The 27,327-nt window shown below is 39.0% G+C and overlaps 2 protein-coding genes and 1 long non-coding RNA gene across 5 annotated transcripts; 1 reads left to right on the top strand and 2 right to left on the bottom strand.

The window, feature by feature from the left end:
• Nucleotides 1–591: 591 nt before the first annotated feature.
• Nucleotides 592–4,574, bottom strand: LOC114156556 (uncharacterized). 2 transcript variants are annotated; one of them, XR_003597963.1, is made up of 3 exons: nt 4,451–4,574; nt 2,400–2,542; nt 592–1,552 (listed from the first exon to the last, which is right to left on the bottom strand). It is a non-coding gene; the product is annotated as an uncharacterized LOC114156556 (long non-coding RNA). The 2 variants fall into 2 exon arrangements; XR_003597964.1 differs by having other exon boundaries at nt 4,444–4,554.
• Nucleotides 4,265–7,967, top strand: mrps18b (mitochondrial ribosomal protein S18B). Its single transcript, XM_028037059.1, has 7 exons — nt 4,265–4,554; nt 4,647–4,809; nt 5,172–5,269; nt 5,349–5,417; nt 6,287–6,353; nt 6,429–6,488; nt 7,669–7,967. The coding sequence occupies exons 1-7, from the start codon at nt 4,474–4,476 to the stop codon at nt 7,866–7,868; spliced, it is 738 nt and encodes a 245-aa protein (XP_027892860.1). The 5' UTR covers nt 4,265–4,473; the 3' UTR covers nt 7,869–7,967.
• Nucleotides 7,963–24,492, bottom strand: abcf1 (ATP-binding cassette, sub-family F (GCN20), member 1). Of its 2 annotated transcripts, none has more exons than XM_028037055.1 (24): nt 24,317–24,492; nt 22,833–22,879; nt 22,660–22,737; nt 22,216–22,339; nt 22,094–22,125; nt 21,596–21,682; nt 21,268–21,360; nt 21,093–21,191; nt 20,272–20,394; nt 19,977–20,077; nt 18,646–18,731; nt 18,431–18,570; nt 16,948–17,096; nt 16,397–16,480; nt 15,062–15,186; nt 14,642–14,754; nt 14,189–14,363; nt 12,685–12,759; nt 12,434–12,504; nt 12,319–12,351; nt 10,492–10,660; nt 10,347–10,411; nt 9,252–9,324; nt 7,963–8,285 (listed from the first exon to the last, which is right to left on the bottom strand). In XM_028037055.1, exons 1-24 carry the CDS (start codon nt 24,375–24,377, stop codon nt 8,119–8,121), a joined length of 2,370 nt encoding a protein of 789 aa, XP_027892856.1. In that variant the 5' UTR covers nt 24,378–24,492; the 3' UTR covers nt 7,963–8,118. The 2 variants fall into 2 exon arrangements, with proteins under 2 accessions (XP_027892856.1, XP_027892857.1); XM_028037056.1 differs by having other exon boundaries at nt 21,093–21,188.
• Between the last annotated feature and the right edge of the window lie 2,835 nt (nt 24,493–27,327).

Here is a 27,327-nt window from a genome sequence, read left to right as displayed (position 1 = left end):
TTATAACTTGGGAAAAAGGTCTTGTGTTTAGTTAAATAATCTACCAGCGGAAATAGCTAGATGGCACGGTCTGCTAACTAGCTAGTTAGCATTAACTGTTTACTGTCTATTTCCACTGGTAACTTATTTTACTTATAACATTGGGGATAGGTCTTCCACTGGTAAAATATTTCACTTATAACATGGGGAAACATTCCATATTTTCTCTTCTGCTTTTGCCTTTGCAGAATAAACTTTGTGGTGACAACTGCAGCTTTAACTGGGAACGGTTTTCCGTCAGGAAAGGTCTTGGAGGCAGCTAGGGATTTTGCAGTAGCTCTAGACTTTCTGATTCAGATCCATGGGTCATAAAATAGATCATACAATGTCATTCTGTCATTTTAGAGGTTCCAGGTTTTAAAAATATGTTTCAAATTCCATCTAAATTAAAATGTTTAGCAGTACCCAGTGAAAATTTCTGAATATTTTGTCTGTTTCCAGGACCGATCCCTGCTCAACACATTACTGATAGATGAATATTTACTGACACCGGCTGTTTAAGCATTAAGCTCAAAAACCTTCCTCTAAACACCATTAACAAAATATTCAACATGACATGTTTTAAGGAACTTTATTTTATTTCACAACTGCTCTTTAAATCACTCCACTGTCACAGTGTTAGAGGGCAGAAGCCCGTTTCCAATTCAGTTCCAGCTTAAATTCTCCCACACATAATCATCTTGTCTTCTAATGGTTTACGTTGTAATTGGTATAGATATAGAAAACCAACCACAAAAAGCAATAAATAATAGTTGATAATAATAGTCAGATAAGGAATCTGAAGCTAATTCTGCACTAAATGGACAGACATCAAGAATACATATTCCAGATAGCAAAGTATGAGTGAATCAATGTTGAAATATAGTCAGACAGAAACATTGAATTCACGTTGAAGCCTGACTTACATGTTGAATCAACATTAGGGTTTCAACCATAACTGATCAACTGATCAAACTAGTCAATGTTGATTCAACCATCATCTGAATTTGGATCTACATGCACGTTTGTGTTGATTTTGTATTGAATAAAAGTTAAAGAATGAATATTGATCCATGTACATTTTTTGGTCTGATAGGGCTACATCATAACATACCATTAAAAGTTTCTTCACTGGTGTTAAACACACAATTGTGTTGGCAGATAATGGGTATTATCTTGTTCAAAATTATCTTACATTACCATATTTCCAAAAAGGTGTGTACACAAACTTAGATTTTACAACATGGCATTAATATTGCAATTTATTTAGAAAAACAGGTAAGAAATGTAAACATATTTGACTCCTTCTTGGCTGACAGAACAAAATTCTATTGTCCATGGAAGAACAGCATCCATGATGTTAAGCCTGGTACTCTATGAACCAGGGAAACAGTATGAGTTGTGGTAATCCAAGTTTGACTCTGGTTGGTGTCACTTTAGATCCTTGATGCCTTCCTCCTGTTCTGGAGCATAACGAAGCCAGTTTTACTGTTGTCCTCGGCAGTCAGCTTTGGGTCAAACTGCAGAGCAGCAGCTGAAAAACACAACAATAAGAGTGAGGAAGATGATGGTTTTGGCCAATTAGAAAGATGAAAAAACATTTGAAAACCTTTGAAATATTAATGTACTGGTTATGAGTCTAAGAACAAACATAGAAACTGTATATAATGGTTCCACTTGTACACTCAGTTAAATTAATAAGGATACGTCAATGAATATTCATGAATATTTATATTAATATCAGCTGACATACAAAATCACACATTTGTCTATTAAGCATAGGGGCAAAACAATGTAGTAATTTTTCAATGACTTTTCACAGACAGCTTCTCATATTTTTTCTATAGCTTTCTGCCTCTGTAATTCAGTTCAGTTAAATAAAAATACTTTATTGATCCTGAAGGGAAATTAAATAACTATCGATCACACTTTCTCTCTCTCAGTCAGTCTCTCTTCAACTATTCTGTCAGATTGTATTCATGCAACATCAAGATTCTTACATCAAACATCCACATTAACTGAGATTATTATTAGAAGAGGCTGTTTATCAATGTATTTCTGGCAGGTCTGAAGATTTTTAAATTATTTTCTAACTTTTAATATTCTATGTTATTTAGTTGATTAAAAGACAGTATACAAATTTGCTAAAAACAATAGACCTAAATTTGAACTCAGTGTTGATGAAAACAAATATGTTTGGTTCAATAAAAGCACAGCATTTGTGGCTGTATGGTATGTGTAGTGTTAAAGCAAACTTTGGGCCAATGAATTTAGTTCTCAGATGCATGATTAGCCAGTGTTTGTTATACATATTACTGTGGTGAACATCCATTTCCATATCCATTTTCTTATCTGACAGTAAATATCAATATTCCACTCACTGTTTGGTAATTTATTTTCAGGTTGTTCCTATGAAACAACCTGAAACGAAGGTTGTTTCAGGTTGCACAACAAGCCAAGTCATGTTCCATGGTGGTATGTTTTGGGATGCAACAATCATAGAGTTTGATGGTACAATTATAGTCTGGGGAAGAAAAAATAATTTCACAATTATTATTACTGTATGTGTCACTTATTTACCAAAATGGATGAATAACGTATTTGTAATCTGAGGCTTTATTGTATTTCTCTCTCAAACTTTCATAGTTAATGTTTTCAGACAGTTGTTACCTTGTTGTTGTCAACACATAAATGTAAAATATAAACTGAAAAATTTATTTCTTTGGGTTTAAGTCTTTTTAAAATATTTGTGTTGGTGAGGTTCTATAGTGACACCAATAATAATAATAGGTTCTATCTGTCAGTGCTTTTAATAAAACTCAAATACTTTACAATAACATAATTTATGAACGTAGAAACTGCAACACATTTATCATACACTTAAATAATAACAAAAATTAAGTAATATCACCATTAATAATAATAAGTAAAAGTTGTCTGAGATGTCAGCTGTTGGGGTCAGTTTGAAAAGATGGATTATAAGTTTGTTTTTAAAAGAGAGGTATGAGTGAGTCTGATTTTCTGAAAGGAAGGAGTCTCAGAGGGTCAGGCTGCAATATTCTCCTTTAACTTCCATTTTCACTCTTCAGTCCAGTTTTCTCTTTTTTATCCTTCCACCTGGCTGCGCCTAATTTCCACGCACACGTAACACAAATGTTAGTGTAAGTGAAAGCTCTGATATTAAAATCTGTCTAGCTGACATGAACCAGACAGAACACCCAATACGTTAACATGTTACAGGCACTGGCAAAGAGCTGATGTGGTGACAGCGGAGACAGCCAATTACACGTTAGCAAGAAATTTAAGACCCAATCGATGAGCTTGTGGGCGGTCTCAAAATAAAACAGATTCTGCTTCAGGAGCTGTTTTCCGCTCGGTCATGGTGCTTGACCCTTCCCGTCCCCAAAGTAAAATTCCAGCACAATGGCGGAGCATTGACGCATCGCGTGACAAGAGTTTGGATCCACTGGAGCTCTGCCACAAACAGCTAGCCGGCCAGGGGATTAGTCATGTGGTGGAGATAAGAAGTGACATGGGAGGAGTTTTCTTCCTAAATGAATTGTGTTTTCCAGGGTGAAGCGAATGATAACCTATCAGGACAATCTGAGATTAAGCTATTTACTGTCAACAATTCAGTTCAAAGGTACTTTATTAATCCCATTGGGAAATAAAATGTAACTCGCATTAATTCAAATTCTTCAAAGAGTCATAATAGACAGTGATGGTCTACAATGAAAGATCTCCTGTATTTGAATCTGAATCTGAAGAAGCCTCTGACCAAAGACACTGTTTTCCCAAGACAGTATCATGAAGAGGATGGTCAGGGTTGGTCATAATTTTTTTGATTTTTGATGAAGAATCCTATTTTTTTCATTGTCTTCTCCAGAGGCTCCACAGTCATCCTCTTAACAGAACCAGTACAGAACCAGATTTCTTTGTCACGTTGTTGAGCCTTTCCAGGTTCCCGGTTCTGATGCTGCTGCCCCAACAGATGACAGCAGAGGAGATGAAACTATCAACAACAGACTTATAGAAGATCTGCAGCATCTTGCTGCAAACCTTGAAGGATCTTACTTCCTCAAGAAGTCCAGTCTGCTCTGTAGACGCTGAATAGAAACTTCCAGAGATCTCCTGTCAGCACAGTGTGGTTTATATCAGTCACATCTTAGAAATGTTTTGCACTGCTTACTCTGGTGACTCTGAGTGTTGACGCTGCGTGCACAAACCACGCCCACCCTGCGCACCATCAGCCTCTCCGGCTAAAACATGGTGCGTACCCTCTGACTGAAGCCGGAGACAGTTACAGATTCTCCACGATTAGAATCAGAACAAACAATGTGGTGAATTGGTTTAACAAGTAATATAGTTGATTAATGTACGTTCTTTAAAAAAAAAAAAAAAATTCCGTTTGAGACGACCTTTCACCTTTCACCTTACATCCCATGTGAAGACAAAATGGCCGCGTACGTGTTGAACATATCCAGGATATTTTCTCGTGAATTAATTTCAGCTTCATTCCAGTTTTATCGATATCGGGTATGATACGTTAGTGTCCCGTCAACATGGCCACCATGGTTCCACGGCGGGTCAGATGGACGAGTTTCTGATGTGATTTCTATCTGCTTTAGTCCTGCCTGCAGAGGCTGCCTGCGGTGAAGCCGCCCCCCCTCTCTGCTCTCTTCACACACCAGTTCGGGAGTTCAGCAGCATGTTGGCAGGAGGCTGAGGTCCAGGCGGCACAGACTGCAGATCGGTACAAACAAAGACCCTGGGATTACCTGGACAGTGAAGGTACCGGTGTTACACCATCTTATGTGACCACCGTATATTGTGACCGTAGGAGGCACTGTTGCATTTCAAGCAAGGGATGAGGGAGTCAATAAACCTATTATAGTAAAATAAAACTCTGCTATTCAAGTATTTATTATGTTTTTCTATAAGTAGAACATTCTATAAGGCTTTTTTCTATATTTTTCCTTTTGCTTTTGCAGAGGGAGGGATTTCCTCCCTTAAAAGCTTACGTTTTGACGTAGCAGTGTTAAAATGCAACAGCGCCTCCTACGGTCACAGAATGTGGTGCAACCAGCAGGGAACTCTAGATTCTTGGCCTTTGCTGCAGCTGTTGGTTGTACTATGCTCCATGTGTTTGGCAGAGTATGTTGAGCGGTACGGCAGCAGTGCGGTGTGGGCAGGCTACAGGAGGAACCATAAGGGAGGCATCCCGCCCCAGAAGACACGCAAGACTTGCATTGTACCATTCCTTCTCTGCAGAACTGACTTCTTTATGCTCTGCTATTTAAATAACCAGAACTCTGTTTTTTGTTTTGCAGAGAGGAGACAAGATATGTGGGAACCCCTGTCCAATTTGTAGAGATCCTAACATTATCGTCCACCATCAGGTAGGTGAAGGTTTGACTGCACACTTGATCAAAATGTCATGTTTTCCGTCCGTCCGTCCATCCCTCTCACCCTCCATCCCTCACCTTTGTCAAAAGTGGGTCAGGAGGGGTTTTCCAGAGTTGCACCAGCTGGTAAATACGCATCTGTGTGAAAGCAAATCTACATGATTAAGTTTGAAATAAAAAATATATTTTATATATTTATTTCTATTTCAAAATCCATTTTGTTGTTTCATTTTTAGATTGTAATATGAAAATCCATTTTCATGTCCCAGTGTCAGCTTCCAGCTGTTTTTAGACTGAACCAGGTGTGGATGCTGAACCGTCACTTTAGGCCAAGTTTTGTGAAATATTTCAGTTCAACATTCAGAGGCTGTTACCTTTAAAGATCAGTCAATGATTGTTATTCCGTCATTGCTTGTATTCTGTTTTTTCTTTGCTGGATCACTTATGAAGGAGGTGTTCAGGTTTTCAGATGTATTCATCTCAACTAATTCAAATGACATTCTCTGCATTCTTATGGTTAAATATCTTTTTCTTTTTTACAATGGAAATTTTAGTCTAGTATTGTTTTTTTGGGGGTTTTTTTACCCCTCCGGGGGGCTCTTTTTTTGTGGGCTCTAGTGTCCCTTATGTGACAGTAGACTGACAGGAAACGGGGAAGGAGAGGGGGGAAGACATCCGGCAAATGTCGTCGGGTCCGGGAGTTGAACCCGCGACGGCCGCGTCGAGGACTCAAGGCCTCCAAATACGGGTCGCGCTAACCGCTACGCCACCACGGCACGCCCTTAGTCTAGTATTGTTGAGGAAAAGAACTTCTTTTGGAGCACAAACAGAACCAGAATAACTCCTATTATCTTCACTTGTAGAATGTGAAATTACTCCAGCAGTTTATCAGCCCACACACTGGAATGGTGTATGATCCCACTCTGACTGGTAAGGCATCGTCTGACCTTTTAATGTAGAAAGTGTAGCAGCCACTGATTGTTCTGGTGGATCTCCTTTCCTCAGGTGTGTGTATGAAACAACAGAAAAAGCTGAATGAAGCCATCAACAAAGCAAGAGATGACGGTACGAAATTCTTAGCTTTTCTGGAACTCTGCATTAAGTCGACCAGAACTCCTGGCTTCATTTGGGCTCGCTTTTCCAAATGCATTGAATCGCTGGGAATTTAACATGTCATCTTATGTGTTATGCAGTGGAGATCAGGAGGGCACCAATAATATCAGGAATGTTGCATTTTTTCAAGTTCTGTTTCTTTTTTCAGCAGTGAATAATTGATTCAACAAATTCAGAAAACAGGAACTTAAAGTTTCAGGTTATTTTTCAACCCTTCTCAGTGCTTAAAATGTTTTGATCTGTTGAGCTTTACCAGAAATATGAGCTTTATCCAAAGCTTCATCTTCATAGATCCCCATCAATCCCTACCAACCTATTTAGAGTTTTCCCCTTTATCACTGCTGTCATTTTAGATAGAACTATTTTATCCTTTGTAAGCAGATATGTAATCAAATCTTTCTTAACATGCTCTCCATAAAGATGCCATAATAAATTAGACCCTTATCTAATCTATTGTCGAATATGCCTGAAAAAATAGTTGCTAATCAAGTATGTAATCATCTACATACTTGATGATTACGTCAAGTAATCATTAAAAATGACATGTGATTACTTGATGAGCTCTCTGAGCTCTGAAAGGATTCAGAGCAACTGAAACTGCTCTGGTGAAGTCACTGGTTTTCTTACAGGCTCACATGATGGGATAGTGCTGCTAGACCCCAGCTCCAAACAGAACGCTTAAAAATGACAGTATTTTGATATTTGGATCGACTTGGCAATATTTTTCTGTTTATAAATTGGATCAATTTTATGTTTGCATAGTGCCCTTCAGACACCTTTTCTTATGAAACAGCTTTATAAACAGACTTGAATGAATGTTTTTCTTGGTTACAGAAGGCAAAACTTCATATATATCAAGTTCAGCAGTTTGCAGATTACATGAAGTCGTAGCCTCAATCACAGAATAAAAGTCAAGTAGAAACAGTTTTCTATGCATTTATAGAAAATAGCGTTTGAATAAGCAACATTAGCTAACCTACTGTAATTAAGTTGCTTTTTTTTCTTAGAGTACACAGAGCTTTAAGCTACTTTTCTACTGCAGTATCATTAGAAAGTGAAAGTTACCAAAAATTCACTTAAACCTGGTGTGTGAAAACAACAGAAAAACTTAACCAAATATTTCTCCTTTCAGGTTTACTTCCTTTTCAGATTCCACATGTGGATTTTTCAGGAGAGGATTACTCCAACACTCATGATGCGGTTGGGCTCACATCACCTCCACCATTACTCAGCCCTAGTGAACCCTGGTATAAATGGTACGGAGAAATATCGCCTGATGATAAGAAAGTGGATCAAGTCAAGAAGATATACAAGGCTTATTTAAAACACTAGAGTCGTGAAAAATGCTTAAAATCTCCCATAGACTTCAACATGCCTGAACATTCTACTGACTTTCACAACTTTTAAATAAATAAAATGACAAAAATGCAAGTGGAAGATTCTTTTATTAAGTTTTGACAGATCATAGTTAAAGATATTTAATCTTCCTGCTTATGTGAAGCAGAAAGAATGACTGATATTCCAAATGTTCTGATGTATATGATTGTAAATAATCCATAGTCGGGGTCTCCCCTGGAAGTGATCATGGATTGACCTTATTGACCATGGTTTCTCCAAGGGCCTCCAACACTTCCCTCTTGTAGTCATCAAAGTCTCCCTCGATCTGGTTGACGGTGCAGTCCTCCACCACCCACAGCTGGCACTGAGTCTCCGTGATGAGTCGCGCGTCATGACTCACGATGATCACAGCTGCTCACAGGATCAGAGTATAATTCAGATAATCTGAAAAAAAAAACCCTCAAGCTTCTCTGCCTTCCCCCTATGGTCCTGCTGTCATCTGAACAAATACTCTGCACCATCAGAAACAACCAAACAGAGCCAGTTGGAGGGTGTTGGTGCTGTCAAACAGACTCATGTATGCGCTGCTCCCACCCTCCCTGTTGCTCTCTGCTACACGACAGCTGGTTCACCACAGCAGAGGCTGCCATGAATGCTCAGGCTTGTTAGCATAACCAATATAGCAGGTAAACGGTTTTCTTGGAACAGTAAATTGTTTTATGCCACCCGCACATTTAGTACAATAGGTTGATCGACAGTGCTAAAACCCTCTCGTGGCTCTGATTGGTTCTTTTTAACCAATCAGAGCCACAAGGGGGTCTTAGCACTGTCAATTGCAATAGTGGATCAGGAGGGAGGAGCTTGTTTTTTCACAGATTATCTGTCTCATTCTGTTATGACATGGTGACAGACTTAATATGTAAAACACATTTTTGTAAAAGTTGCACACTGCAGCTTTTTACCATGGCTGTTTTTGTCTTCCCTGTACTACAGGATATTAGAATGGTAAATTAAATGGACACAAAGCAATAAAAACATCAACAGGTACATCACAGAAGTTTGTCACTCATTTCAGAAAGTGAAACTCAAACTCATCACTCGGAGTGAAATGTTTGAAGCTATTATTTCTTGTCATTTTGATTATTATGGCTTACACAGCATGTCAGAAAATTAATTACATAGCCAATTTAAAAAAGGCTTAACAGATATGTCAGACGACTAAAAAATGTGTTGACTTATATGCACTCGGCATGGTTGGGGTTCCTGCTGTATGAATTCTGCATCAATGCAGCGCAGCTTAAGCTAACGCTGCTCTCGTGCAGAGACTCCTTACTTTCCCAGGTTCTCACAGCTTTTAAAATAAATAATTTTACTCACCTCCTTTGTATTCATTGATGGCCTCTGATAAGGCGTCTATTGACTCAATGTCCAAATTATTAGTAGGTTCATCCTAAAGAAAATACAAATAATATTTGACTTCACTCAGAAGTACAAAAAAAAAAGATGAAGATGAATAAATTCAGGTGTGGACACCATCAGTTCAGGTGGCGAGGCTCAGGATGTCTTTGGGACATCAAGTAAAAATGCAAAATGTCCCAAAATAAAGGCAAGTTCGTCCCACTGACTACAGCCCCTTCCACATCATCCTAAGTGATCTGCTGAGGTTGGGGGTCACATGTAGTGTTTCCCCCAGAAAACCTGCTGACTCTGGTAGGGCGCTCCACCAGCAACCAGAATGGCTCCACCGGGGTTTTGTGTTAAAAGGTGGCAATAAATTGAAAATATGACAATTATTTGTTTATTAGATGACATTTACAATACATTAACTACAAAGTCTTAAAAATGCAAAGAAATCATGCAATTAAAATTAATGTTTTTTGTACATCAGTTAATTAATTCTTAATTACATTCTTAGTATTTGTTAAATTAAGTTTCCAGTGTTTTCCTAAATGCTGCCATTTTGTTTAGTAATGTGCAGTGTTTTGATTTTCTGGTTGTGATTGGCTTTTAGTTATCCAAGTAAATGCAATATTTGCAAGCAATACTCTGATTGGATGAAAAGGACCTGTCTGAGATTGGTTGGAGGAGTGATTCAAATGATCATACACTTTACAAAGTTACATAACAGACACAGTAAATACACTAGTGGGGGTGGGGTGATTATCTATTAACATAATTTTTTGTTACTCTGCTGATTATCAAACTGTAATCAAGTTTTACAGGTTCAAATCTCCCCCAGCTGCATCTTATGCACCCTCACTGTATAAATATCCTTATTAAGTGTTTTGGAAGCAAAGTGAATTTGGCCCATAATATTGTCTGAGTGGAATTTCATCTAATAACTCAGAGTAGATTCTCATGAGTCTCACTTTAAGTTCTCCTCTAAGCACTGCTTGAACTAGGTCACATGTTAATGGTAGATTTCAAAAGGGCCATTGATACTTTGATGACTAGACAGGAAGCAGCTCTTACCAAGATAAGCACATCTGGCTGACGACAAGCCAACTCTGAAAACACAACTCTGGCTTTCTGGCCGCCTGTTGGAAGAAAATGCAGAGGGGATTAAAAATGGCTCCTCTGAAACAAACAGCCATGCGGCAGCTGCTTAGGTCCATACCAGAGAGTTTGGAGATCTGAATGGTGTGTGCATGACTTTCAAGGCCAAAGCGTCCCAGGCACTTTCTGCTATCCTGGTAGGGCAGGTTGAAGTTTCTCATAAGATACTCTGTTGCCGTCTCCTCCATGTTCAGTTGATCAGCATATTGCTGATTAAAGAAGCCCACTTTCTGTTGGAGACAAAAACTTGAAGGCATCAGCAGGTGGGACACAAGCAAGGAACACAAGGACATTAACACCAACAAAAACATTTATACTTCAGGACATTTAAAATAAGATCAGAACAATACATCAAAGGAATATTCTTCTATCTGCCTCACTACACCAAGCTTTAACTGACTGTCACAGCTCCAGGGTTACTGGTTAAAATTCCAGTTTAGGGATTTATTTTTCTTGCAGCTTGCATATTGTTCACTAGAAATGTTCCCTTTTCTCAGACTTAACTTGGTTCTTTCCACAGAGCAAAACATGCACGTTAACTCATAGTGGTCGGATGTCTGGTGACAAGTGGCCTTTGACCTGTGAACAAGGTCCCTTCCTCAAGCCTACCAGCTTAAATCTGCATATTGGCATTGTCCCAATACTTACACTGCACCCTACAGCGATCTATGAAGTATGTACTCAATCAAAATGAAGATAAGAGTTTGAGTGTGCAGATTACAAACATGCAAACATTTCAGAATTGAAATGTTTGCAACTGTGTTGCAACTTTGACATCCAGAATGGCAGGCTGGTCACAGTTTAGGCATTTGTGCACAAAAGATTTAATTAATTTCATAATTATGTATGAAGTTTTCCCTGCAATGACTTTCTGCAAAATATAAAATAAAATTTAATATAATTATCAGTTCCTGTGCGTTTTGTGACGAAGATTTTGAGACATCTTTTTTCAAATGCAACTTCATTAATGTTTTTAGAAAGATTTTCAAAACTGGATCTTGTACAAGAGATTTATTCTGCTTTCAAGTTTTAATATGATAAAATTTGGTCTTCTCACTGGGGATGAAGAGTTAAATTATGATATTAAAGATTTAATCCTAAGTTTTTATTCACAAATACAGCTTTCTAAAATTCACCACAATTTTTAATATTTTCAAAATGAAATAAATTTATTTTTGAAGGTGCTTAAGCTCTGCACCAAAACAAAAGCCCAATCTTTATTCCAATATATATATATTTTTAATCACTCCGCAAGGGGTCTTTTTGTGGGCCCTTGTCCCTTTTTCAAAGTAGGCTGACAGGAAAGGGGGAAGGAGAGGGGAGAAGACATGCGGTAAACGTCGTCGGGGCGACAGCCGCGTCGAGGCCACGTTGCCTCTGAATGTGGGTCGCGCTAACCCCTCCGCCACCATGGCACGCCCCTATTCCAATCTTTTAATAGCTTCATTGAAGATTTGAAATTCGTCTACCATTTGAAACATTTTCTGTTTACTTTCCTCACAGTTAGTTTGTGACTCTTCTTTTTTATTCCTTCTTTTTGCTGCTCAGTTTATCATATCAAACTTTTTTGTTACTAATGGGTGCCTTGTATTTTTAAAAATTTTTTAATAATGACAAAATTGCCATGTAATTGCAAACGTCACCTGCAGAAATTAATTGTGGGTAACCCACTTTGCCGAAGTCCGCCTACGTAGATGGGGGCTTAGCAGACGTGTGGAAATAGGACCCAAAATGGGCGGGGCGAAGGCTGGATGGAGAGAATGTGGGACCCACTGTGCACTCAAACCCTTCAACATGAAGACGCATTTGAAGGACACAAGGGCAGAACAAGGGTGGAAGTGCGAGTATCGGGATCAAGCCTTTATGTGTTTGCATTTATGTTACTCACCAAGCGGTGATTCTTCCTCATTTCACCCTTAATCTGTAAAAGAAAAAGTCTTTTGTTAAGCTAGCTGTACATAGGACTATACTTTAAAGGAGGAATTTCATGTATGTGGTCTTACAGGATTTAATTTTCCTGTGAGCAGCAGCAGCAGAGTACTCTTCCCAACACCATTGGGTCCCACGATGCAAACTAATGGAGAAATGTTGGGAAAAGTAAATAACAGAAGAAAAACTGCCATAATGTCAACATTATAAACAAAGTAGTAATTCATATAAAGTTCCCAGCCTTTATAATGCTCAATGTAGACATAATTAGCACCAATATCTAAATATGAGTATGAATCATCTACTGTAGGATTTAGACACTCACTCCTGGAGTCCATGTCAATTCCAAAGTCCACGTTTTTGAAGAGAGGCTTCTGACCCTCGTAGCCAAAGTCAACACCTGTATACAGTAAAAACTAGTCACACAAATATCAACAGACATGACATGTAAGCACACATAAATAAATGTATTTTGTTTGTATGTTTAAATTCCTGACAAAAGGTTTGTAGATTTATGATTTTTTGTTACTCTGCTGATTAAACCTTAATCCAGAATAAGGTTTCAAAAATATTTAGCATAAGATAATATTCTTAAGATGTAAAAAAAAAAAAAAAAAAAAAAAGCCAATGTAAACCCCTGCTAGACCTAGTTAAGGCTGATTGTTTTTGAAAGGCCATGTTTTTATGCTTTTAAAAAAATACAATGGTTTCAAAACTCTTACAATTTTGTGTCTTGCCACTATGCCCACCAGGGGGCGTTCTGCTTTAATCTAACTCTAATAGAAGGTCCGGTTGGTTTGGGGAGGTCCAATGCAGACTAAAAAAGCAAACGCTGGTCCGCCTGGGTTCGGTTGAAGTGAACTCTGCCACGGTTCAAATGCATATGAGGATGCAAGCAAACCGGGAGATGGTCACAGTGCAGCATAGACATAATAAAAGAATAGACCCCTCATTTTGTATGTTTACATAAACATGTATTGATGTTACTAAATAATATATTTAAAAAAAATATGAACAGCTGTGTGCTTTGTAAAATGCTCATCATACATCAATATCAGAATATTCTATTCTGTTTTCCCCACTAAGAATATTTAAATATGCTTATATATCAATATAATTCAAAAATACTTAAAAAAAAAAGTTTTTTGTATATATAACGTGAATAGCTGTTTGAATAAAGTTTCCAGTAAAAAAATAAAAAGAAGAAGTGTGTTAAGATTGATTAAAAGCACTAATACTTCATTGCGCCTGCCAAACATACAATGACTGGAGCCGTCGACCGCTCCAACATGAGGCGTTTATGTAGTGCAGGGCTTTCTGCATTCTGCACTGCGAGTCTAGAGCCAGAGGGAGAAATGGCTTGAGATATTTAACCAAAGACAAAAAACACTTAAATCTGATGATACTCCATTTTTGTTTACATTTTGTGAAAAAGGAAGTTGCGCTTATGTCTTCCTCTGAGGTCTTTGTGTTGTTCTGTAGTTGTTCTTGGGGTGGCGATGCCATGTTCAGCTGTGTTCTTATTAATAATAAATAAATGTCAGATGTTATTATATTGGTTTTAATCAATATTATTTTAGCAGCATAAATGTAATAGTGTCTACTTTAAATTAAAAGCAACTGGATCTGGTTATCATTTTGATTAAAATTTGTATGTTGATATCTTGAAATCATTGTATTTTTTGTTAAGGTTATAGCCCTTTGACATTCTCCTAGCAGCTGATGATTAGTCCAATAATTTCATGTTTGCTGGCTATATAACTGTATTTTATCCAAACTGAAGACTCCAGCTGGATGTGGAGAAGTGTGCGGGTCACAGCAGATCTTACTGTGCAGGCCCAGGATGGGTGGAGAGAGTGGAGGAGGGTTGGGGAAGGTGAACTTCACAGTGTACTCCTTTGGCCTCTTGAGCAGCTCTGGAGCCTCCAGGCTCTCCTCCTCCTGAGGTCCTTTCTTTTTGCCCTTTTGCTGCTTCCTGGTCAGGGCCTCCTTAGTCTGTTTCTCCTGAAACATTGAAATCAGTCTGAATGAGTGTGGTTAGCAATAATCACCCAACTGTTGCCAATTTAGCTACTTTGTCACTATAGCTGGCAACACTTCAGACAGATTTAAAATGTATCAGCCAAAATCGTAATCAGCAGGTCAAGCTTTTAAAGATGATACTATTACAGGTAGTGAAATGAGAAAAACCTTTAGTGTTCCTCCATGGTGTTATAAATTTGTTGTAATTTGCACCGCAAATGTGATTTTGTGTCGCAGTGTGGGAAGACAGCCATACTCACAGCCTGCTTGGTGGACTTGCCTCCAGCCTTCAGCTCTTTGAGTTTCTTCTCCTGTTTGTCATATTGCTTCTGCAACTCCTTCTGTTTCTGCACGTACATTTTCTTGAAGGTCACTTAACACAGAGGGAATCAAATATTTGAGGGATGTATTCTTTGCCAGGTGTTCATTTAATGAAAGTTACTTAACACCCCTGCCAAAAACCTTCTCCGGTTTTCCAAACATTTTCTTCATTTCTGCACAGTACTGCAGTCCTACAGCAGCTCTTTGTCTTCCAGAACATCAGTTTATCACAACATTCAATGATAATGAAGGAGCAGCACTAAAATGTTCCAGCACTGTACAAACTACTCACTACACATTCAGGAGCTTTCAGATAAAAACAACAAACTAATATAGCAGAAAGCATGTGTGATACTTACAATAGTTTCCTCTATAATAGTAGAGTTTTTGGTTGTCTAGGTGGATAATATCAGTACACACATCATCGAGAAAACTTTGGTCATGGGACACTATGAGGAGAGTCTTCTTCCAGCTTTGAAGGTAGCTGTAAGTTGATTTGCAGGGAAAAAAATCTAAAGTTTTCATACCATTCAGAGAACAAAAAGTCAAAGAAAAAAACATTATCACAGTGGGAAGCTAATCAGAACTAAATATGCAAAACATTTTTACAGTTGATCAGTTATACAGAAAGAAATGTTGCCCTATTTCCTCAGGAAATTTGGATTTATTGTGTTGTTGGGATTTAAACCTAAATTAATAATCCCCAAACAGCAAGCACCATGCAAAAATATACACACCCTCTGAGCTTCTCACATTTAGTGATTTTACAACCATAATGTATTTTAATGGGATTTTATCTGACAGATCAACAGAAAGTGGAGCATTATGTGGAAATGGAAGCAAAATACTAAACTTCAAAAAATATTCACAAACAAAAATGGTCCTTGTATTCAGACTATTTTAAAGCCCAGAGGAACCTGAGATGCACTGATCTGATACCAATATCTGCATCACTCCTGATATTTAAAAAACAAATTCTAGATTGGGTATCAATGACTATTAACAATCCATAAGGGCAGATCTATTCAGTCTAATTCTATGTGTTAAGTGACATTGTGCTGTACTTTTTATCTTATATTATATTTAGAACTCCTAATAACACTTTCTGAACCATTTGACAGAGGGTTTGTTGCCATTTAGTTTTACATGTTTGTCCAAAGCAGTCAACCTGTTGTTTTGGCAAGTTTCAGTCTGTTATTTATTTTACATCGGCTGTTTTACTTCTAGCTTCATTGACTGGACAATTTAAAGTTGTTGTTTGACCCACCAAAAATGTACAGCCAGAGGTGCAATGGAATGGTCCAAATCAATAAAATGACATAGTAAAAGTACAAAAATACGCTGATTTGAGAACCTGTGACAGGACTCGAACACAGATGTTCAGTCACTTTTTCATTCAAGTATTCACACCAGGGGGCCTCATTTAAAGGCACATCACACTCCAGATGTTTTGGGGGACAAAAACAAGAAAAGATGGAGAGCTTTCCACTTTTTCTCCCAAAAGTATAGAGAGTGTGTTGAATCCCAGTAGGCAATCGGCCTTGCATTTGAGTATATATTCCCTATTCTTCCACTTCACTGCTATGACATAGAAAAAACTCTAAAAATGAGTGCTTGTTCAAGGGATATGACGACTTTGGCTTCCTGTCGATAGTCTGAGTGTTATTATCTGGAATGAATGAAAGCTTCAGTACTTGTTCAGCCAGATGACAGCATTCAGGTCCAGGTGGTTGGTGGGCTCATCCAGCATCAGCAGGGTGGGCTCCATGAACAGGGCTCTGCACACACACACACACACATTAACAGGAGTTAAAAACAGAGCAGCATGATGTGTAGGATCAGAGTGCGGGTGGGCGATAGAGAGCTAAAAGTTTTATTGCAATATTTTGTGGTACTATTGTGATAACGGTAAACGTGACAATAGTAATTATTTCTTTTTTAAGTAACAGCATGACTGTGAATACATAACACGACACCAGTCACCTCGAGAAGTGTGATTTCTATCACTAGACTGGACACACTAGCTGGATTTAATCATATTTTCAAATTTATTGATATTTGTTGACATTCTCTATGAACGAACAGTGAAGAAGACCGTAAAGATAACAATCCCGACGGTACAAATGTTTTTGGGCGTTATTTAAACATTAATTTTAACTCATAAATCAAAATTGTTATTATGACTAGAAGTTTATCATGATGAATGATAAACACAATAAATGCCCACCCCTAGATTAGAGGATACCTAGCAAGGGAAACTCTCATCCTCCATCCTCCTGAGAAACGCTTGGTGGCTCTGTTCTGCATCTCAGGGGTAAAAGACAGACCGGCCAGGATCCGCCTGGCCTTGGCCTCTGCTGCTGCAGCTCCAATCACCCTCAGCTCTTCATACACCTGGCAAGGAGGAGAAGCAAGGAACATTTGTCACTTTTTAACCACCATGCTATAAAATGCTCATAAATAATCCCCATAAAAACCTGAAGTACAGCCAAAGAAAAGAAATGATTTTAATCATCAGAGCCGTCCGGTTGGATCTGTGTTATTTCTCTACACAGAGAGATAACAGCTTTCATTAAAGCTCTTTATGTTAGAAACCTGCGTGTTGACAGCTGGTGGACACTCAGCACTTCTCTTACAAGATGGAAAGTGTCATCAGTAGCAGAATGTTATCTTGTGAGCATTTCAATGCAGCTTTCTGTGTCAGTAGAGTAAAATGACTGGTTTAGTCCCACTTGAACTGTCTGATAGAGAGTTGCTGATGACACTTGCTTAGGATTTCCAGTAGTTCTCTAAGAAAAGCCCGTTTCCATGGTAAAAGTGTGCCCTGGCTCTGTGATGATAAAAATAATAATAATACTTTATTGATCCCCTAAAGGGGGAAAATTTTGTTTGTCCCAGCATTGCACACAATAACAACAATAATAAATAACAATGAGCATATAATGATAGTCCTAAGGACACACATATTGCTCAGTACATTAAATATATAAATATCTAATCAACATTTAAAACGCACAGCTCTAGAGACTATGTATGAATTATACAGTCTGATAGCCTCAGGCAGAAAGGACTTGCTGCAGCGTTCTTTAGCACATCTGGGCTGCAATGAAGTACTGTACAGTTTGGAACAGTACTTAAGGTCTGCAGTGCAGGTGGTGAATAGAAAGGGAGACAGCACAGTTCCCTGGGGCGCTCCGATGTTACATATTAGACGGTCTGATTTGCAGCTCTGTAATCTCACATACTGAGGTCTGGCTGTCAGATAGTCGATGATCCAGGTAATAAGTGATGCATCTACGTCCATTTTAGCCAGTTTCTCCTGTAGCAATCCTGGCTGGACAGTGTTGAAGGCTGATGAAAAGTCAAGGAAAAGGATGCGGATAATGGTGTCAGGTCTGTCAAGGGAGGAATACTACCTCTGCAGCAAGTATATAATTGCATCATCCACTCCAGGTGGGGTTGGTATGCAAACTGGAGAGTCTTGGTCTGCATCCACCAACCTCTCTAGCATTATTTTTGAATTTTTCTTCCAGCTTTCTCTTATACACAGTTCTGTATTCACACTCCACACTGCACATTGATGCGGTGCGGTGTGAACTCAGCTGCAGCCAGAGCCACAGCAGAAGGTCAGGGAAGCACTGTGGTGTGTGTGTGTGTGAGTGCTGAGGCAGCAGCAGTGTTACTGTGAGGCTCAGCAGTGAGAAAAGCAGCCCAGACGTCAGGCTCACCTTCTCCAGCCTCTGGGCCACGCTGTCCTCTCCCTTCTCCAGACGAGCCTGGAGCATCTTCTCCTCCTCGAGGAGCTTCAGGCGGCGGGTATCAGCTTTCAGCACAGCTTGCACTGCCGGGGTGTCATCAGCTATCACCTCTATCCATGACACACACACAGTCAGCGGGCGCCACACGGCTTCAGGAAGGAGAAAAACATCAAGAGTTCACTTACCCTGTTCACACAGCAACACGTCGATGTTGGGGGGGATACTGAGAGCTCTGTTTGCTATGTGTTTTAGTAAGGTGGTCTTTCCTTTGCTGTAAGACAAAATGAAAACAAGATGGTCCTGAATGAGAGAACTGACTGAATCTTAACACACAGAACCCTAATGACAGGTTAACACATGAAAACCTGCAGCTGGACATAATCAGTGTAGAAATCCTACAAAACATAACAATAAAAACCCTTAGTGATCAACCATTAGTTTCACTGTCTTCAGCTTTAAACACATAAGCTCCATAATTATTTTTAGATATTCAGCAATAAACTAAACATGCAGCATTTAAGGAAACAAATTAGAAGAGAACTCATTATAGTAGAGCCAAAAAAGGGTCTTAGAAGTTTCCTTAATAAGAGAATGTTCAACATTTTTCTAACTTTTTGGGTCAAATGTTGCTGCAAGTGGACAGAAAGTGGACTGCAGTGCAGGGCATTCTGGGTAAATACAACTAAAAAAACATCTGAACCTAGAGCTAGAGCAAGAAATGGGTCCTAGTCTTTCACCAAAGACAAAAGAAAAAGTTACAATTACTAAAGTCTGAAGCTACTCCATTTTTATTTGAATTTTGTAAAGAAAGAACTTGAGGTCATATCTTCTTCTGAGGATTATATTGATTCCTTCAGTAGTTCCTGGTGCAGCGCCCCCACAGGCGAGGGCGCTGCACTGTGATTAGTTTGGATTGTTTGACTCAGTGCAGTGTGAAAACAAACCACATCAGCTAAGAATATAGCAGATGTGGCAATTTTGGGCCCCAATCAAACTGAGGTTACCGGACTATGAGGTGTGAATAATCAATATCAATGTAATATTTTATTTTATTAATCAAATAAAAGTATCTGTGAATTTGAACTTTTTAAATTTGAAAATACTCTAAGATATTAAAATGAATGAAAAAACAAGGCTAATAGAATAAAATACTTTGTGTTGTAGCTAAATTATCCCATTTACAGGGACAAAAATCTGAAAATCTCCTAATAAAATGACGCTAAATGTCCCTCTGCATCAGCTCCAGCTTCTGGGGGTCCTGATGGGGCCCCACCAGGCCTGGCCCATGCTCCAACAGAACTAATCGAAAGAATAATCGATTGAGATTACTCAATTACTAAAATATTTGTTTACAACAGCCCTAATCAACTATATTAGATATACTACACAACTCAATAACAGTACAATTCTTTAACATGTTTGGTCACTGATTGACAATAAAATAACATTTTCTATTCTATTGATCAGAATTTCTATCTATTTTTTCTTATCAAATAGCAGCAAATAAAGTATTTACCCATTTGGTCCAACTAAACCATATCTTCTTCCTGCCACAATCAGAAGGTCAGCATTGACAAAAAGCTCCTTGCCATGAGCAGATATGCTGAACTTCTCCAGCTGAAAGACACACAACAATCTTCAACAACTGCTTCTGCTGCACACACAAGCTTAGCGTGCAAAAAAAGCTGGTAGGAATTTTAGAATAGACTACAATTACTCTTCGGAAGTTTCTTTGGTCTTTGTTTTCTTGTGTTTTTTTGGAAAGTACAAGAGAAAACTAAGTCAACAAGTTACTAAGGTGAACATGTTACCTTAATATCTGAGGCATTCTCCAGCATCGCCTGCCTGGAGGACAGCTCAGCCTGAGATACCGAGAAATCTCCTTCCAATGCGTTTTGAGCTCGGACACTTGCCACCTGACGCTCATATTCCATCTGGACAAGCACATCAACACAAATATGGAAATTCCATCCATCCATCCATTTTCTGTTCACCCTTGTCCCTAATGGGGTCGGGAGGGTTGCTGGTGCCTATCTCCAGCTACGTTCCGGGCGAGAAATTGCAAGTTTCTAATTGCAGCAATGTTTCACTAGAGTTAAGAGATTGAAATTTAGCAAAGCAATAGAAGCTTGATATAAAAATAAAACCACATGAAAATGGTCAATGTTGTCATTAAGGGGTATTTGAATGAAATTGTTGAAATTTGACTGTAAATAATGTAGAAATCTCTTTGGAGTTGTTTTGAAATAGTGATATGAAAAAGTATCCCCACCCCGTCTCCTGATTTCTTTGGTCTTTTTTGCATGTTTGTCACAGTTTAGTGTTTCAGAACATCAAGTCAATTTAAATATTAGTCAAAGATAATAGAAGCAAAAACAAAATGCAGAAATATCCATATGCATTTAACTTGATTTAATAATGTTGGTGAAATTTAAAAAATTAGATCAAACACACATCTGTTAGGGTTGCAAACAGTTTTGCTAAGTGCTAAGTGTTACTGCACCTCCTTTTTTTTAATAAACAACTCTTCTGAGGAGTACCAGTGTGTAGATTGAGCATCTGCACCTTAAATAACCCTTATCTATAATAGATATATATTTGGAGTAAAAGAAAGGTGATACATAGTTATTACCTGTTTTTTTTTCTTCTTTTTCTCCTTTTTACTCAGGTTAGCAAATGGGTCATCTGTTGCCTCCTTGGCCTGTTGTGCAATGACATCCTCAGCGCTCTGCTGGCAATAGCAGAGAAACACACAATCACATAGAGAACAAAGCAGGTGGCAGAGGAGCTGTGGAGGCGCAGCATACCATCATACTGTCACTTCCTTCATCATCTTCCTCATCGTCATCCTTATTATCAGCTATGTTCCGTTGTTGCTCAGCTGCTTTTCCTTTTCCTTTCTGTAGAGTTCAATTGCAACACAAAGGTACGTAAAGAAAGGCTTTTTTTCTTTTAGTTTACACTACACTCCAGTCTGCGGTCCAAGTCCTTCATGTGACACCTAAGAGGCATGTTAACCATGACATCCTTACAGCAACCACAGCCTTCTCAGGCCGGATGTCGCCTGCCCCTGGAAAGCCCTAACTCTCTACGAGAACTTCAACACACACTTATGTTTGAGCTCTAGTAATGTACCTTCACTACAGGTTTATCGTCATCTTCATCCAGATCTGGTTCATCATCACTCTGTCCTTGGCTCAGAGCAGCAAAGATGTTTCCAGTCTAGAAAACACCAGAGAGACATATCACGACCATGCCACACACTGCAAAGGAAGCCACAAACACACACATATATTTGCGTGGCTATCTTTGTGGGGGCTTTCCATTGACTTCCATTCATTTCCACAGCCTAAACCTTACTCTTATAATAGCCCTAACCATTACATACCTAACCCTAACCAAAACTCAATTCACACCTTAGTACTAAATCTGGCCCCTGACCCAAAAACAGTGTTTCCCCTTGTGGGGACCAGGCTACGGTCCCCACAAGAAGCAGTGGGTCCCTACAATGTAGTGTCAGGAAAATGGTCACACACTGCAGAGGGAACCACACACACACACTCACTGCATAGAAAACCAAACACACACACTCACTCCATAGGAAACAACACACACTGTTCCTAAGAGACAAACCGTTTTCTTGTTTCCTTTGCTGGGTGTGATGCCTGCGGAAACAAAGGCAAGTAAAGCAAATAAATGTTTAGTTGGGAGAACGTAGCTACGCTGATGGGAATCATCAGAGGAAAACATCATACCTGGTTCATCTTCCTCATCACTTCCTTGCACTGAGAGATTTTTCAAGGTCAGCATGACATCCTCATCATCCTTCTCACCCACATCCACTCCTTTTCCTTTCCGTCGTTCTTTTTTTTTCTGGGGCTAAAACGAGTAGTTCCAAAAATGATAGACTGTGAATTTTCAGACAGTAAACGCCAGGGGGTGCTGTTTGCCTCAGTAATGGTGACAGAGAAACCACTGTTCCTCAGCACTGTTAGCTTGGCCAGCCTGGTTCTTTGGTAACTGGTGGTCAGACAGCACTGAGGCTAACTATGACAGATGGAATTGAGAATGGCTCATCTAGATTAAAAAACAAAACATTTTCTTCATCACAAAAAAATAAAACACATTTCCAGTTGTCATGGAAACCATACCTCCCTCTGCCACACATAATTACATTGTTTTGTGTTCCAGTTAATTACCTGTTTTGTTTGATTGTCTTTCCCAGCAGCCTCATCAACCTTCTCAGGTTTGCTTTCAGTTGAGAGCTCTTCAAAAAACTGGAAAAACATTCACAACATAGTAAATGAGACACAGTTCATTTTCAAAGCACAAGATCTACTATGAGATTTTTGAGGAATAAAGATCTACTTACACTCTTTTTCCCCTTTTTGTCTTTCTTTCCTTTTTTAACTGTTTTTTCTGTGGGACGATTTGAGATAAAATTACACTCTTCGAAATTCAAGAGATCAGAGAATCCCCTTATAGTTGCCAAACTTTCACAGTGACCATCAGTCTGTTCCATAAGGTTGACAAATGTAGTTGTATTGTCTTTATTTTTTCGTCCCACATACTAAAATGCGTGAAAGTCATCTGAAGTTACGTAAAATTCAATATAATCAAGGGTTCAAGGAAAAATACTGTCATAAATTCCGTTTGGCATCTTATTAAAAAAGCAGCAAACAGAAAAGAACTATGAACCTTTTTGACTTTTTAACATGTTTACAACTCGAATACACATGAACCGACTGGTACTGGAACTGGAAGACATTTAAAATACTCAAAATAAATCAACAAGCCTTCAGGCTGGGTATTCAAAGAAAGTTTTTTGTAGTCCCAGAAATAATAATAATAAATATACAAGTGGTAATAAAAAAATAATGATTTAGGTGAATAAAACGACCAGAGAAAGGTTTTCTGAAGTATAAAAATGTGATATTTTGTGTGTGTGTGTGTGGGGGGGGGGGGGGGGGGGGGGGGGTGCGGGTGTGTGTGTGTGAGGTGTTTTGGGGGAGGTATAGGCAAAGTATTGAAGATTTAGGTAGTTAGTCATTTAAATGATATTCGTTTTGTAAGAATGTATCCCCCCATTTAAATTAAATTCTGTTCAATCTTCGTAATTTGTAAAAAGCATTTATCTCCAACTCTGACACAGGGCAACACAGAAGTACTCATGACAGCCAACAATACACACATTGTGAGGGTCATTTAAAGTGGCCATGTAACCGGACATTTCTGTTTGGGACTGAGGGAAGAAGCTGGAGTACCCAGAAAGAACCCATGGATACAGGGGTAGAAGATACAAACTGATGACAGAATTTCAGTCTTATAGAATCTATTATGTATAATGTATTATATTCCTAATACATCTTTACCCTCACCACTACAGCTTTGGGCTTTCTTAAGACTGGTTGTAGAGAATATTATCTGAACCTGCTACATGATAAACTCATCAACACATAAAGCCAACCCAGTGTCATAATCGCAATGTAATTTCTATTTTTAAAAAAGTAAAACGGATCCATTGGAATGAATGATAGTCGAGTGTACTATCTCAAGGTTTTGTCTGTTGGATAAAGATTTATTATGCAATATTTTTATAGTAGTAGTAGAGTTTTTAGACAGAATAAATTATCCGCATTGAAATCATCTTAACTGGACTTGGGCCAAAAGTTACAAGAAAACATATCCGGTATATGAGTTAGAACGGCCGTTTCAAAACTGCTTGTCTGCTGACATGAATGACAGTCTGCTAATACCAGCGATTACAATAAATCAACTGAGTTTTCTTTGACTCACATCTTGCTAGCTGGAATGCTATATATCCTTTACCCAACTTCACACAGTCAGTTTTCTCACCTGCCCCTGGAGCGACATCAGTGTCCACCCATTCTGTTTCTTCTTTTGCTTTTTTAGGCATTTTATTAATTTAACTGCAAATTTTCCTGAGTATGACGTTGCTTTAATTTCTATCAAATAAACTCAGCTAGTCTCACATGTACTGCGGCCTGATAACCCAATGATGCAATATCGGGTCGCCAAACGCAGTCGACGGAAACACGTGACCTTAGAATTTGCAGCGACGCGTCAACATGGGCGCCATGTTGGAAAGGGAAGGAACCCAATGACCATAGCGGCTGTAATCTGATTAAAAGTAGTTAACACATCCAGTGGCGGATATCTCTGGACACCTTCTATTGAGCCCTTCCCAGTCTCCTCCGCCCCAGCAACTCTCCATTTGTAAGTGCATTTGTAAGTACATTTACATTAAAAATGAATATTATCTGTCATTGTGACCTTGGGAAAGACCCTTGCCCCTACCTTATTATGTTTTTGTCTGCTGGTGGGGGTCAGAGGTCCCTGTAGCACTGGGTTATGGTGCTGTCTGGGCAGCTGTGGCTACTATCTCATAGCTTGCCACCATCAGTGAATGTGTTTAAATGTGTGAATGGCTAAAAATGCAGTGTGAATCACTCTGGGGTCCTCTGGACTTGATAAAGCACTACACAATACATGTCATTTACCATTTTACCATACATTTATTTTCTGCCTTATGAAGTCCACATGAATTTAGTTCATGTGCGTTTAAGAAAGAGCTTAGAATGAAGTGTTCTGGGGGGTTTTATTTTGGGGGAAAAAAAATGGTAGGTTGAAAAGCTTAATTTCTAACTCAAAACGGATGAAGTTACTTTCTCAAGAGGTCCCACCAAACAGGCCCCTTTCTCTCTCCATCCATGTGGAATCTCCACCTCTCCTATGGAAGCAATAGTTTTTGACATAACTACATCCCTTATTGATCAATTGATCAATTGGTGTCCAATTAGCTGTTGCCTTTTCAATAGTCAAGTCATCTGGGAAGACTGCATCTCTGTATTCCTAGCAACAAAATGCTCCTTTCCTGTCCATCTGTTTGTTTTATCAGGTATAGAGGAAAGATCCTTCCAGCTTTAAACAGATTGGTTACACAACATCACAAATCTAACCTTATAAATTCACAACACATGTTCAGTATATCACTAACCACACAACAAACAAATGTGACCTTACCTTGAATAACTGCTTCATGTTACTTTTACATCAGTGCCTTCCCTGGTGTAGAACTGTTTTCAGTTGCACCTGAAGCTGCAGTAAACATACAATTTACAACTAGCAAAAGGTTTGTGCACCCAAACAAACAGAGCCCTGAAGAGCCTGGGACAGCAGGCTAATAGTATCTTACATGACTGAGGCCATTTAAATGATAATTATACTTTTTATTTATAAGCACGTTTCAGCTTATAAAAGCTGAAAGGTTTTCCAAGCTTTCCAAGAGCTGGACAGCCTATAAATAAAGCACCTTACTTATAAAATGCTTTACAAATAAGCACCATATAAGTAAAGTGCTTATTAATAAGCCCCTTTATGTTGTTGACAACATAAACAACACATTGTGAGCAAAGGTTAAAAACTGCTACAACATGAACAACATGAAAGACAAATGAGTGTTAGTGGTGTGATGTGTGGGAAGGTAATGTAGGGTTTGATAGTCCCAGTGAGATTTGAGGAGGAAATTGAAAGTGGGCAAAGATTATGTTTTTTGGACATTCAGTTTATTCCAGAGTTGGGGAGCAGAGTATAGCTGAAAGACCTGAGTTATATGGTGGACAGATAGACAGACGGCTTAGACAGAAGAGAGTCAAAAGAGAAGCAAAGGGTGCAAGGTGAAAGAGATTAGTAAGATAAGGAAGGGTTAGGTTATGTAGAACTTTATATGTTAACAAGAGAATTTTTAACTCAGTGGTTCTGAATCAGTTAAAGTCTATGAAGGAATTTGTGGTAAACCAAAGAGCAGCGCATTGCCAAAATCAAGTCTGGATATGATCAAGACCTATGGCATAAATGGTGGTGGGGGTAAGTGAGGACCAGAGACAGTTGATGTTATAGAGATGGAATTTTGAGACTTGGAACAATAGAACAGCTGTTTTGATAATCAGGTCATACAGTGGAGACAGTGGTTTGTATAGATAAATCATTAAATATGATCAGATTCGCAATAGTAGAAAAAAATCATGATCCCAAGGAGGGACATGACAGAAAATAATTGAGAAACACTGCCCTTGAGGAGTTTGATCAGATGTGGAGGCTGTAAACTGCCAAAATGTGGTCAGAATCTGAACGTCAATGCAAGATGGCCAACTTCCTGTCTGGTGTAGACCGGTATTTCTCCTATTTTTTCAGGCTGACGACTTAACCCATATCACAAACATTCATGGACCACCTAACTTGAAATTGCCCCACAATAACACAAGACGTTATTGCTACCTTAAATGAAAATATTAGTCTCTTAATACAGTTATTGTTGGTTTCTTTATTCATCCGAGGTAAATACTATTGTTGAGGGACACAAGCAGGCCTCCTGACACACAGATTAAAGAAAATTTGAAAAAAAAAAAAAGAAAATACACTGGCTGCACAGTGGCGCAGTTGGTAGCACTGTTGCCTTGCAGCAAGAAGGTCCTGGGTTCGATTCCCGGCCGGGGTCTTTCTGCATGGAGTTTGCATGTTCTCCCTGTGCATGCGTGGGTTCTCTCCGGGTACTCCGGCTTCCTCCCACAGTCCAAAAACATGACTGTCAGGTCAATTGGTTTCTCTAAATTCTCCCTAGGTGTGAGTGTGTGTGTGCATGGTTGTTTGTCCTGTATGTCTCTGTGTTGCCCTGCGACAGACTGGCGACCTGTCCGGGTGTACCCCGCCTCTCGCCCGGAACGTAGCTGGAGATGGGCACCAGCAGCCCTCCCGACCCCATTAGGGACAAGGGTGAACAGAAAATGGATGGATGGATGGAGAAAATACACTAGGGGCATCAAGGATAAAAGGGGCAGGGGCTCAAG

The sequence above is a fragment of the Xiphophorus couchianus genome, chromosome 13 (assembly GCF_001444195.1).
Source record: "Xiphophorus couchianus chromosome 13, X_couchianus-1.0, whole genome shotgun sequence".
Lineage (NCBI taxonomy): Eukaryota > Metazoa > Chordata > Actinopteri > Cyprinodontiformes > Poeciliidae > Xiphophorus > Xiphophorus couchianus.
Note: the sequence above shows the minus strand (reverse complement) of the source record. Positions and strands in the feature narration are given on the sequence as shown.